General features: G+C 44.7%; 1 protein-coding gene across 1 annotated transcript; it reads left to right on the top strand.

Moving 5' to 3' along the window:
• Positions 1-871: 871 nt before the first annotated feature.
• Positions 872-13296, top strand: LOC117349768 (extracellular calcium-sensing receptor-like). The gene is made up of 5 exons (XM_033923361.1): positions 872-1138; positions 5861-6691; positions 7950-8177; positions 11666-11789; positions 12368-13296. The coding sequence occupies exons 1-5, from the start codon at positions 875-877 to the stop codon at positions 13294-13296; spliced, it is 2376 nt and encodes a 791-aa protein (XP_033779252.1). The 5' UTR covers positions 872-874.
• Positions 13297-14652: the final 1356 nt, after the last annotated feature.

Here is a 14652-nt window from a genome sequence, read left to right as displayed (position 1 = left end):
TGTTTACAGTGCTGCAGCCGCTGCTGGAGCCAGGAGGTTTGTCGACCGCGGGAAGGGAAGGGGGTTGCGGCGGCGGCAGCGGCAAGGGACTAGTGGAGCTGGCCAGACCGCGGGGATGGCGTGCATCTTCAAAAAAGTGTAGGCGGGAGGCGCGTGAAGGAGTTTCAGCTTAGAGGAACGGCTGGAGGGTGCTGCAGGTGGCCTGTGCAGGTAAACATTCTCACAGGAGGGGAAAGGGGGCTGCTTCGGGGGGAGGGGTGTGCTGGGAGGCAGATCGTTTTGCATAGGGGGAGGAAGACAGAAGGGGGGCCACGGAGAGACAGGGAGGAACTGGAGCGGGAGAGGGAAAGGGGCCTGCTTTGGGGGAGGGGTATGCTTGGAGGCAGACAGCTTTGCTTGGGGGGGGAGACAGAAGGGGGGCCACGGAGAGACAGGGAGGAACTGGAGGGGCAGAGGGAAAGGAGTCTGCTTTGGGGGAGGGGTGTGCTGGGAGGTAGATAGCTTTGCTTGGGGGGGAGACAAAATGGGGGGCCATGGAGAGACAGTCAGGGAGGAATTGGAGGGGTAGAAGGAAAGGGGTCTGCTTTGGGGGAGGGGTGTGCTGGGAGGCAGATAATTTTGCTTGGGGGGGAAGACAGAAGGGGGGCCACGGAGAGACAGTTAGGGAGGAACTGGAGGGGGAGAGGGAAAGGGGGCTGCTTTCTAGCTCCCGTTAATGTAACGGGCTTAAACACTAGTACATTTATACTTCCATAATTTGTCATGAACTGTGACAATAAAATATATGCCACTGTGAATAATGATCTCATCAACGTTGTCTCTGAGGAATTGACTTTATTTCTGTTGCAGGCTTGCTTTCCAGCCTTACCAGTGGATGCAGAATATGTTTTTTGTCATTGAGGAGGTTAACAGGGACCGGAATCTCTTACCTAACATTACCCTAGGGTTCCAAGTCTATGACTCATGTAACATCCGTCAGCGGGCTCTAGAGGGGACCCTATGGATGCTGACAGGATGGGATGAGGCTATTCCCAACTATAGGTGCCAGGAGAGTCCGTTGGCAACTGTGGTGGGAGAGACCGTGTCTTCCAGTTCCATCGCCATGGCTCGATTATTGGGTTTATCCAGATACCCACAGGTAAGTCCCTGGAGAAGATGGCACCTTTCTGTGTGATAACAACAGTGAGGACTACTGACCAAAATTGGAAGGCAGGAAGGAAAGAGCTCTAAAAAAGACTCTTCAAGGAGGAAAGAAACAACCTCCTATCAATATGCAGAAAATGTATGGGAATGCTGCCATAGTTGAACCCTAGTAGCCTCTCAGGTTACTATATTGAAATTAAATATGAATTAAAATAATAATACTTGAAGGTTTTATGTTCATTCAGGCAGCCGCCTGGGGTCTGCTGAGTCCCAGCTACTCCATTGGCTATAGGGTATAACTGGAAGGGGCACACACATGCTCAGAGCAAGGGAGGGATATGAATGTGGCATCTACTTATGTGCACAGCTTATAGAATGCAAGAACAGACTCAAGCAGCCCATGTAGACCTGCCATAGACTTCCTCCCCCCCCCCCTTTCAAAGCTACCACTCATCATACTGATTCCACTTTTTCCCCATTAACGGTACTTGGTATTCCGTATTCTCTGACTCTTCAATGTCTGCCTCTCATTTGTATTTTGCTATTCGCTGGTTTTTCCAACCTTTTCAGTGTAACATGTTAAAATTATATGTAACCTATGTATATCATTCTTCTTGCCAATTTGCACCATGTGATCACTGATCGCTCTGAGACCCCCTTCTCTATCTGTATGTTGCAATTCGCTGACTCTACAGCTATTCTTCTCTCTGAACCGCCTAGAAGGGTTCATAGACAACCCCGCGAAAGACAAATTCGCGCGCCAACAACTGAGCGCAAGACGGAGGTGCGCGCCGAAGAAAATTACAGTTTTTAGGGGCTCCGACGGGGGTTTTTGTTGGGGAGCCCCCCCAGTTTACTGAATAGAGATCGCGCCGGCATTGTGGGGGGTTTGGGGGGTTGTAACCCTCCACATTTTACTGTAAACTTAACCTTTTCCCTAAAAACAGGGGAAAAGTGAAGTTTTCAGTAAAATGTGGGGGGTTACAACCCCCCACACCCCCCACAACGCCCCCAGAACGCGGCGCGATCTCTATTAAGTAAAAACTGTAATTTTCTGCGGCGCACGCCTCCGCGCTGTGCTCAATTGTCTGCGTGCGCCTTTGTCCCGGCGCGCTTTTGACCTGACACCGCCTAGAAGTCGCAAGATTATGGCGGTATAGAAAAATAAAGTTATTATTATTATTGGAACTGGCGCACCTATATATATGAGCATGAGTACCGATTTACACTAGTATAGAAAGGTGCTCCCCACGCTGCATTGGGGTGCCTAAAAGACGATGCTCTGTTAGAGAAATTCTACCAATGTGGGAGGAGTGGCCTAGTGGTTAGAGCCGCTGCCTCAGTACCCTGCGGTTGTGGGTTTGATCCCAGTGCTGTTCCTTGTGACCCTGGGCAAGTCACTTAGGGGGAAATTCTCAAAGACCTTACTGCCGGTTGGCTAAGTAACCAATCCAGAAGCACATTTTTGTTAAAATGTGGAGACACGAACAGCACTTTCATTTAAGGTGCTGGCGTCATGCATACGGAAGCGCTTAGGGCAGGGGTAGGCAATTCCGGTCCTCGAGAACCGGAGCCAGGTCAGGTTTTCAGGATATCCACACTAAATATGCACGAGATAGATTTGCATCTCAAGGAGGCAGTGCATGCAAATCCATCTCATACATATTCATTGTGGAAATCCTGAAAACCTGACCTGGCTCCGGTTCTCGAGGACCGGAATTGCCTACCCCTGGCTTAGGGGCGTATAAGGACGTCTAAGGCTGACGTGGACATGTGCTGGAAGTGGCCTTAGGCACAAGACAGGCGCCTTAAATGTAGTTCTGTGAAATGCTGGCCTATATTTAAGGTGCCTGTTTTAAAAATAGCTGCGATTCTCTCAACGGTGCCGATGCGTTATTGACACGCGTTTGGCAGCCGTTTTTAGGTGACCGCTGATTCCGGTGCCATTTATAGAATCCAGGCCTTAAGGTTTAAGGTTTGTTTAAAATACTTACTACATCGCCTTTCCAAAATATCAAAATAATGTACAAACTAAGAAAAGAAAAAGGAAAGAACGCCATATCATACAAACAAAACACAATCGAACATAATAAAAAAACAATTCTGCTATCATTCCTCCCTCATTCTTCACTTCTCCAGGCAGAATAACCCCAGCTTTGGGGAATAGTTGTGGAATATTTTGCTTCCTGAGGTCTGATAAATTCCTGGAGGTTAATGTGCACTCAAAAACATTCAGCTTAGCTTAGATGCTAGTTGGTAGCTTTCTTTCGGGGGTTCTGATCCAATTCATACCTGAGGAAAAGAAATAAGAACATAAGCAGTGCCTCTACTGGGTCAGACCAGAGTTCCATCATGCCCAGCAGTCCGCTCACGCGGCGGCCCATCAGGTCCAGGACCTGTATATTAATCTTCTATCTATACCCTTCTATCCCTTTTTCCAACAGAAAATTGTCCAATCCCTTCTTGAACCCCAATACTGTACTCTGTCCTATCACGCCCTCTGGAAGCGCATTCCAAGAGTCCACCACACGTAGGGTGAAGAAAAACTTCCTAGCATTTGTTTTGAAGCTGACCCCTTTCAACTTTTCCGAATGCCCTCTCGTCCTTGAGTTTTTTTTTGAAAGTTTGAAGAATCTGTCCCTCTCCACTTTCTCCATGCCCTTCATGATCTTGTAAGTCTCTATCGTGTCCCCTCTAAGTTTCGGCTTTTCCAGGGAAAAGAGCCCCGGTTTCTCTAATCTTTCAGCATATGAAAGGTTTTCCATACCTTTTATCAATCGCGTCGCCCTATCCTTCTTAAGGTACGGCGACCAATACTGGACGCAGTACTCCAGATGCGGGCGCACCATTGCCCGATACAGCGGCAGGACAACTTCTTTCGTTCTGGTTGTAAATACCTTTCTTGATTCTATTTGCCTTCTTAGCGGCCGCTGCACACTGTGCTGACAGCTTCATTGTGTTGTCCACTATTACCCCCCAGGTCCTTTCCTAGGGTACTTTCACCCATTACCAGCCCTCCCATCGTATAGCTGTACTTCGGGTTTCTGTTTCCTACATGCAAGACTTTACATTTCTCTACATTAAACTTCATCTGTCATCTCGTCGCCCACTCCCCTAGTTTGTTCAGGTCCCTTTGTAAATCTTCACAGTCCTCTGTAGTCCTAACTCCACTAAATAATTTGGTGTCGTCAGCGAATTTTATTACGTCGCACTTTGCCCCTGTTTCTAGATCATTTATAAATACATTGGACACCAGCGGTCTGAGTACCGACCCCTGCAGAATACCACTCGTGACTCCGCTTTTGATTTATGTAGCGCGTTCTCTGCGGAGTTTCACGCATTTGTACTTTTGGACTGTTTATTCCACGTATCTACTACCTTAGGACTATCAGAGACCCCTGAAGGAGACTATATTGTTGAAACACGGACCGTGTTGGGTCCCATGCTCTCGGCGGATTAGGTCCTCAAGGTTTCTATGTGGATCATTTTATTTCTATGTGGATTGGTTACATTGATTTGTGGAACTTTTAAATTTTCAATAAAGTCCATTTCAGGAACATCGTCACTCCTCGGTGTTTTTTGGTCTCTTCTGGGCTACTACCACACAGTAGCGTGCAGTGAGGGCTTTCAGGGGATTCAGTGAATCCCCAGCTCTACAGCCCTGCTTTTTTATGTTTTTGTTTACTTTTTGCTTCATGCAGTTTGATTTGTTGAGTAGAACCTCCTCAACCAGTCAAACTGCATGAAACAAAACATAAACCAAAAAAAAACAAAAAACAAAGCAGGGCTCTTGGGCTTGAGATTCTCTGACCCCCCCTGAAGGCCCTGATGGTACTGATCTGAATTTGATTGGCTGAGCAGCATCTGCCTGTTGCCTGCTCGACCAATCAAATTCAGAGCAGTGACCTCAGGGCCTTTATGGGGGGGGGAAGCAAATCCCCTGAAGGCCCTGACTGCGCGCCACCGCACCATAATAAGAGTTATGAGATGAGCGCAAATTAGAGGAACTGTGCCATCTATTGGAGCTGCAACATGGAGGGTTCATAGACAACGGCGCGAAAGACAAAGGCGCGCGCCAAAGAAAATTACAGTTTTTAGGGGCTCCGTCGCGCTGGCGTTATGGGGGGTTTGGGGGGTTGTAACCCTCCACATTTTACTGTAAACTTACTTTTTCCCTAAAAAACAGGGAAAAAGTGAAGTTTTCATTAAAATGTGGGGGTTACAACCCCACAACACCCCCACAACGCGGCGCGATGTCTATTAAGTAAAGCGGGGGTGTTCACCCCCACGCCCCCCCCCCGTCGGAGCCCTAAAAACAGTAATTTTGAGCGGTGCGCGCCTCCGCGCTGCGCTCAATTGTCTGGGCGCGCTTTTGACCTGATACCACATGGAGTTCTCAGGACTCTTTATAACATTTCTCCCTTTCTTCCTTGTACCCATCATTTCTTGTTTCCTGTTTTGACTTAAAAAGAAACACAAAAACTGTTAACAAAAAAACAAAAAAATGATTTTGACTCTTAATATTGACTTGAATGCAATAACCACATAAATCATACAATGTTCAGCTTTATAAACTGTTGAAAGAGCAATCTGCTTTGGATGAACTTGTAAGGGAAGTGCTGGCTCATGTTCACTAGAATTTCGTGTAGATGTCCACAGTCAAAATCTTTGCGCCCAATTTATGGAGACGCTAAGAATGTTTCTGTTCATTTCACAGATCAGTTATTTCTCCACAAGTCCATTGTTGAGTGATCGCAACCACTTTCCATCCTTCTTTCGGACAGTCCCTAGCGATGTTTTCCAGTCCTTGGGCCTGGCCCAGTTAGTGATACACTTTGGATGGACCTGGATTGGTTTTCTGTCGATGGATGACAACTATGGCCAGCAGGGTGTGCAGATGGTAAAGGAGGAGATTATCAAGGCTGGAGTTTGTGTGGCCTTCTCAGAGACCATCCTCAGAAACCAAGGAAATAGGCATGCAGTTCATATTATCCATGTAATCAGAAGCTCATCAGCTAATGCCATTATTGTCTTCTGTGGTGGCTCAGAGCTGGTTACTGTGATGGATGAGATGGTGAGGCAGAATGTGACAGGGAAGATCTGGATAGCCAGTGAAGCTTGGTCCACAACCTCTCTTTTATCCCACCAGAAGTACACAGGAATTACTTTTGGTACCATTGGGTTTGCTCTCAACAGTGGTGAAATACCAGGCTTTAAAAAGTTCCTCGTGAACGCTTCCCCTGCAAGAACCCCAAATGATCTATTTCTGATGCGATTTTGGGAAGAGGCCTTTAACTGCAAGTGGCCAGAGCGAGAAGCTGTCTTTGGGTTCCAAGAGAACAGAACCAAGCTGTGCACAGGGTCTGAGGATCTGAAGAGTCTTCGGAACTTGTACACAGACGTTACCAACTTAAGGGCCACCTACAATGTCTACAATGCCGTGTATGCTATTGTACATGCTCTAGATGCTTTGAGCTCTTGCCAGCAGGGGAGAGGCCCCTTCCGATATGGCATGTGTGCAAATGTTTCCAATTTCCAGCCATGGCAAGTAAGATCCAGTGTTTCTGAGTAGTGAATTTAGGGCCTGATAATCACTAAGAGTTTTCTCCAGTTCTTTGTATATCGGAAAGACCTGCAAAAGTATTGGGCATCATAAGATGACTTTCTGCATTTCCACTGAGAAACAAGGACTAGGTTTGCTAATGGAAAGATTTATATGGTAGGCTTAGGAAAGGCCAGCCTGGTACTCTGCATCGTGTCTTCTTATTTTCTCATTCTCTTCTCTTTTTCTCTCTGTCTGATGTGTTTTCTTCCTCTGTCCTTTTTTTTTTTTTTTACTCTGTCACTTATTCTTTTCCCTGTCTCACTCGCCTTTCTTTCTTAGTTAGTTTCTTTCTCATCAATCCTCTATAATAAAACCCTTTCCCGCACATGCGCTGATGAAACAGTGTGATCCCTGCCGCCATGATTTCTGCTTCTGTGCCATTTTCCATTTGTGGCTTGCGGCACGTGCGACAGCTTATGGCGTGCAGCGGTGAGAGCAACAGCGGGAGAGTGTCCGAGATGCTGCGAGGCGTCCGGCTGCTACTGCTGCACAGGGAAGTGAAGGGGTGAGAGGGAAAAGGGGCTGCTTTGGGGGGAGGGGTGTGCTGGGGGACAGGCAGCAATCTTGGTTTGCTCAGGGGGGCCAGAGAGAGATAGGCAGGGGGCCAGGGAGAGAGACAGACAGAAAGAAAGACAGACAGACAGACAAGGGGCCAAGGAGAGACACAGACAGAAAGAATGACAAACAGACGGGGCCAGAGAGACAGACAGTCAGACAGACAGCAGCCAAGGAGCGAGAAAGAAAGACAGACAGGCAAGTGGCCAAGGAGAGACACAGACAGAAAGAATGACAGACAGCGGCCAAGGAGCGAGAAAGAAAGAAAGAATTACAGACAGAAAGAAAGACAGACAGAAAGCGGCCAAGGAGAGAGATAGTGACAGAAAGAAAGAAAGACACACAGACAGCAGCTAAGGAGACAGAGACAGAAAGACAGACAGACACATCTATTCTAGCACCTGTTAATGTAACGGGCTTAAAGACTAGTATGCAATAAATCTTTTCCTCGCCTATCTCTCTGATTCTATTTCTTCTTTTCTTTCTCCTATTCTCTCCTTTTCTGTCTTTCACATTCACCTCCTTTCTCTTTTCTTCCTCTTTATTCTTTAAACTGCAGATGCACGGAATAACAAATATCGTCAAACCACAAAGAAGAAAGGAAGCTACCATAGTAACATTTCTTTCTCATCTTCCCTTCTTCCAGCTGCTGCATTATATCAAGAATGTCCGTTTTCATAACAAAGTCGGCAAGGAGATCTTTTTCGATGGGCAGGGAAATGCTCCTGCCAGGTATGATATTGTAAACTGGCAGAAGAGTGCTGAGGGCACTATCCAACAAGTGAAAGTGGGCAGCTATGATTCTAGTGCTCCTCCGGGGAAGCACCTCACCATCAACATGAGTGCCATCCAGTGGGGGTCAGGGGAAGCACAGGTATGATGAGACCGTATTCAGATGCAGTTTGGCTTGCTTTTAGGTTATATGCAGTTGAGAGCAGAGAGTGTTCCAGAAACAGCAGAACACAAGGGAAAGTGGGATTTTTATGGTTTTCCAGATAATTTGCCATGTTGTCTTCCGGTCTGTAAATTAGGGCAATGCTCTTAACTAAGCAAGAGAAGTCCTAAAATGACATTATCCAGTGAACAATTTATATGTCCAATGGCAATAATCCATCTAACCATATTCTATCGAATGACTTTTGTCACTATGGATAATTATTTTCAACAGTGATTTATTCAATGGTATATATTTAGGGCTTCTAGTTGTAGATGTTTATAAATTCTAAATTTAGGATTTTAGGCCCGGATTCTATAAAGTAGGGTTACCAGACTTCTGGGAAAACCCAGACATGTCCTCTTGTTAGAGAAATGTTTGGGCTCCTGGACAGACTTTCCAAAATCCGACATTTGTCTGAGTTTTGGAAAGACCCTACAAGCTCCTGCCACATCTGGAGGGCCTCTGAGCATGCGCGGATGATATCACATGCTCCAGGCCCTCCAGAGGTGGCCGGAGCTCAAAGCATAAGAAAATAAGAATAGCCTTAATGGGTCAGACCAATGTTCCATCAAGCCAAGTAGCCCGTTCTCATGGTGGCCAAAACCCAAGGAGTAGCAATATTCCATGCTTCCGATACAGGGCAAGTAGTGGCTTCCACCCATGTCTTTCTCATGGCAAAGAGAGGAGGCTTTCTGAGGGCAGGGCTGGAGGGCGGAACGGGGTGAGGCTGTAGGTGGAGTGGGGGCGGGGCCTGAGGCAAAACAGGGCAGGGTCATATGTCTGTGGGGGCTGCTTTTTTAAAAATATGTTAACCCTACTATAAACAGCACTTTAAGTTAGGTGTCTAATTTAAGTTGAAAATGTCATTTAAAACAGAAAAAAATAGCATTTAAAAGAAGGCACTACTGCATCTGAAAAAAACAGCGCTGGAATCACGACTACGGAGGTGCTTTATGACGCCTAAAGCCACCGTAGGCATGGCTAATGTTGGAAGTCTTCAAAAAAAACCAAAATGTTCACCAAAAATCAAAACTATACCCAAAAAAACCAAATTGGTGAAAGCTTTTTAAACTCCCTCTTGGGAATTACCCCAACGCCTGAAAAATAACGATTGTTAACAGTAGGGTAATTAGAATTATTGTTAATAAAAGGACTTTCAGTACGGGCTCAGAACACCCTACGGTTTGATTTTAGCCCCGGGTGGAAGTTCATTGACTAACACCAGACCGAAATCTAAATAAACTCCACCCCGTACATCATAATGTCCTCGCAAAATTATTCAATTAGAAATAAATACTCCTACCCATAAGTCCAGAGCTTTGAGGATAATTCCAAAAGTGGGAGCAAAAAAACTGAAAGGCGCTTAAACCCCCCCCCACCCGAGCCACAACTCCAAAATAAAGTGAAGGAACAATCAAAACTAAATATAAAACAAAAATGATAAGAAAATTTCAACTTAGCTGAGTCCCATCAAGTTCGTTTCACCGCTCTATCTCCAGGCATCGTAAAGAGCCTCCATAGGCGTGATTCTCGTAAAAGGTAGGCATTGGAAATTTGGCCTTGAAAACTCTGGCCCCTACATTTTTGGCGCCTTCTTTCCTGAAAGGCACAATTCTATAAATGGCACGTCATGTGATTGACACGCAATCAGCGACCGTATATAAGGCAGCCGCTGCCAACGGCACCGTTTATAGCAGTGGTCTCAAACTCGCGGCCCGCCAGGTACTATTAGGAGGCCCTCGGTATGTTTATCATAATCACAAAAGTAAACTAAAATTGTTTCTTGATCATATGTCTAGCTATAAATGACAATATTATTATTAAGACTTGGAAAGATTTATAAACTATAAAGAGTTTTACCTCATGCAAAATTGTCATTTCTTTAATGACATTAACTTTTTTTTTTTTTTCTGAGGCCCTCCAAGTACCTACAAATCCAAAATGTGGCCCAGCAAAGGGTTTGAGTTTGAGACCACAGGTCTTATTGTTTAGGCAGATAGGTGTTTTTGGAGGGCACACAATATCAGTGTTTATCGGTATTTTCACAACTAATAAATAGTTGGTTGACATTTGTGGGGGCCACATTGTTTCTGAGACAGTCCCACACCTTTCACAGCTCCGACACTCTCATTTCTTCCCAGCCTCATCCACAGCCCATGCCCACTAGCGCACTGAATAAATGGAATAACACCCTGTAGCTTTATCCTGTCCAAAACAGTTTCCACCCAGCTCAAACACCCCCTCCCCCTCCCCACAGCCCAAGCACTGTCCCGCGGCAACAATGGGGCATCCGTGGAAAATCAGGGGAGGGAAACTGCACGGGGACACCAGGAAATTATTTTTCACTGAAAGGGTGGTTGATCGCTGGAATAGTCTTCCCACTTCAGGTGATTGAGGCCAGCAGCGTGGCTGATTTTAAGGCCAAATGGGATAGACACGTGGGATCTATTCACAGAGAAAGGTAGGGGGAGGGTCATTGGGGTGGGCAGACTAGATGGGCCGTGGCCCTTACCTATGTCTATGTTTCTATGTTTCCTTTCCAAGGGTCTACCCTCAGCCCATACAGAGCCTTCTAGCCTCAGTATGGGTTGGCTTAACCCTTTCAGGACCAAGGGACATATTTGTCCCATAACTTTAAAATCCTATAAATTTTGATTGGGATAGTCTACAGTTCTAAATTTGATATGTACGGATTCCATATGATACTGCCTTTATGTAAACAAACTGGTTCCGACATTCATTCATTAGCGTCGTTGCTAGATTGACGAGAAGATTCACTTGCCACACTGTCCATAAGCCAGAAGTGTGATTTTTTTAAATAAAAATAATGATATTTCACAAAAAAAATCAATTTTTTGGCATCTGCAAGCCCTTTTTACCATAAAAATGTCGTCAAAACCACAAAAATTGGCCTACGATCCTTATGGTCCTGAAAGGGTTAAGGGAGTGGGAAGTGATAGCATATGGGAGACATGCCCTATTCTCATACTCTGGCCATAAATTGTGAAGGAGAGGAATATGATACAGTAGTGAGAACAGCTTTGATCCCTGAATCACTTCAGCAGATATAGGATGGAGAAGGAGTAAAGTTGCGATATAGCATGTATTTTTTATAAAATATGCACATACTCGAATGTAAATTTACAAGTTTAAATTTACACAGGTGCCTTTAACCATGCTTGTTGCAGGATTTGTAAGTCCATTTTACAAAGACATATAGACACCTATGTTGCCTTTATTACATAGCCCGACCAGGTGACTAAATGGATCATTTTATAACTGGTTGCTAGGTAGGAAGTCCAACTAAAGACTACTTTGATTAAAACCTCATAGATTTGAAAGACCTGAGCTTAATTTTGTTTTCTTCCAGTGGGGGGAAAAAAAACTTACTCTGGCAGTTACTACGAATCACTTTTTGTGTTCAGGTTCCACCCTCAGTGTGCAGTCACAGGTGTCGCCCTGGTTATAGGAAAGTTGTTAGAACAGGTACTCCCGTTTGCTGCTACCAGTGTGTCCAGTGTCCCCCGGGGGAGGTATCTAACCGGACAGGTAAGTGGATGAAATGTATCAGTGATTGACTAAAATCTGAAATAAATGGTCACAAAATCTCCGGCCCCTAGAGCGCTTTTTGGTTTCCATGCTGTTGTCTCTCCCAAACCTAAAGGCATGTCAGCCTTTTTGGCTCGAGCCACATTATTTGGTAAAAAAGCAATACTACTACAATGGCTAGCTAGCGATGCCCCGACCTACAGCCAATGGAAATCTTTGATGATCATCCATGCCTCTTTGGAACGTAGGCACTTCACTGATCTTGATTCAGGACCAGGCCGCAGATTTACTGTGATTTGGGAGCGCATTTGGATGACCCTTACTTCAGCGGCCAGGAACAGACTTTTGAACTCCTAATTTCCCCTTTTTTTTTTTTTTTCTTTCTTTCTCTCCAGGGATTTTCTGTTTGGGGTTGGGTTGGGGGTTGGGAGGGATGATTCTGATCTTGTGCAAATATGTCTGTATTCTGTATTGTTTACTCTGGTTGTAGTTGTTTTTTGCACGTTAAAACGAATAAACACATTTAAACATAAATGGTCACAAAGCTCAGAAGAAATCTTGCTTATTTCATCTTTCAGATTCTGCAGAGTGTACCAAGTGCTCATGGAATCAATGGCCCAATGCCAGACAAGATCAGTGTGTTCCAAGGATCATAGAATTTCTATCCTATGAAGAGCCATTGGGAGCCATCTTGGCAGCAACTAGTATCATTTTCTCTCTCATTCCTCTTGCCTCCCTGGGACTCTTCATCTACCACAGGGACACACCCATCGTCAAAGCCAACAACCGCAACATCAGCTATCTCCTGCTCTTGGCTCTCACCTTATGCTTTCTTTGCTCGCTGACTTTCATTGGTTACCCAAGTACGGAGAAATGCCTCATTAGGCAAGCTGCCTTTGGCATCAGTTTTTCTCTTTGCATCTCTTGTGTGTTGGTCAAAACCATTATGGTAGTCATGGCTTTCCATGCCACTAAACCAAACAGTGCCTTTAGGAGATGGGTGAGGCCTGAACTGTCCTACATGGTCATCAGTGTCTGTATCCTGATTCAGGTTCTTGTGTGTGTCTCATGGTTAATTCTCTCTCATCCTTTTTCAGAATACAACACTCAAGTTCATCCTGGGAAAATAATAGTTGAATGTAATGAAGGGTCTCCTCTTGCTTTCTGGTGTATGCTGGGTTACCTTGGGTTTTTGGCCACTATCAGTTTCATAGTGGCCTTCCTAGCCAGAAATCTTCCCGATAGCTTCAATGAAGCAAAATTTATCACCTTCAGCATGCTGGCATTCCTCAGTGTGTGGATGTCATTTATCCTGGCCTACCTCAGTGCTCGAGGCAAGTACATGGTTGCCATGGAGATCTTTGCTATTTTGGCTTCCAGTTCTGCCTTGCTTTCCTGTATATTTTTCCCCAAATGTTACCTCATCCTGGTGAGACCTGAATTGAATTCAAAGGAGAATCTGATGGGAAGGAAGGAAGGAGCCAGCAAGAAAATTAAAGCAATCTAGGCGCATGGTATAGAATTTGTAGGATCTCAGTACTAGTATGTTCTGCACATTAAATCAGCAATTTACTGTAGCAATTTTGAAAAATCAGTAAGTGATCCTATAGGAAGTTATATTGAACACACTATATGTAAACCCTATATTATAACACTGTGAATGTAACCTGTAACCCGTTCTGAGCTCTTTGAGGAGGACGGGATATAAATCTAAATAAATAAATAAAATCTCAAATAAATCTTATAGTTATAAAGAAACCCAGAAAACGATAGTAGATATGAAGATGTTATCATCTATTCAGCCTTGCCGTCTATTCAATCCACTCTTTCTTCATCTTCCTAAGAGACCTTATGTGTTTGTCCCTTGCTTTCTTGAATTCAGATACAGTCTTTGTCTCCCCCATCTCCACTGGGAGGCCATTTTGGGAGGCCATTTTATATATCCACCACCTGTTCTGTAAAGAAGTATTTGGTTAAATTATCCTCTAGTCTGTCCCCTTTTACCTTCATCCTATACCCCCTTCATTCCAGAGCTTCATTTCAGTGAAGGTATTTGTCTCTATTAGAGGTGTGCACAGGAATGAAGACAATGGAAATCCATGGGAATCTGCAGCCATTAATAACAGAGGGATGGGACAGGATGAATCAAAATTGAATGGGAATGGCAAGGGATGATTCGGAAATCGAATGAGGATAGAAGGGAATGAGGATCAGATTTTGTCCCCACGCACACCTCAGTTCAGAAACTTGAAACACCAACACATCAACTTGGAACTCCTGCTACCAGTACTTCACCAGAACGTTATTTTTCAGTTGCAGGACGAACAATCGAGGAAAATGCAATGGAACCGAGTTCAGTTCTGGCTCTGTAGATGGTTTATTATTTTTACGGTACATAGTTTTGAAATGATTGTTTTCTTGCACGCCATTTTTATAATAAGAATGTTTTTCATGCATATTAACGCATACCTGTTGTTTTGTCAAATTTTAACACGTTAAAGGGCACATTATATGTTGTGTTAGAATTTACAAGATCTTTTCAACGTGGATTGGGGATGGGGATGGTGAGGGGATGGTACCTATTTACTAGGGATTGGGTGGGGATGGAAAAAAATGAACTGGGGATGGGGACCAAATTAGGTGGAACAGGAGATCGGATGTACCAGCCTACATTGTAGTCTTGTGAGCTGTGTTGCTTGTTTGTAGCCTCTTAATTACTTGGATTTTTTTTATATTGAAGACAGCCAAGGACCCTATAAGACCCCTGAGGAGAGCATTTTTATTTTGCTGAAACAGGGCCCGGGTTGGGTCATTTTTATTTACACATTATTTGATTTCTATCCTGTTGGGTCACTTGTGACTG

Source organism: Geotrypetes seraphini, chromosome 16 (assembly GCF_902459505.1).
Source record: "Geotrypetes seraphini chromosome 16, aGeoSer1.1, whole genome shotgun sequence".
NCBI lineage: Eukaryota > Metazoa > Chordata > Amphibia > Gymnophiona > Dermophiidae > Geotrypetes > Geotrypetes seraphini.
This window is presented reverse-complemented; position numbering and strand designations above follow the sequence as displayed.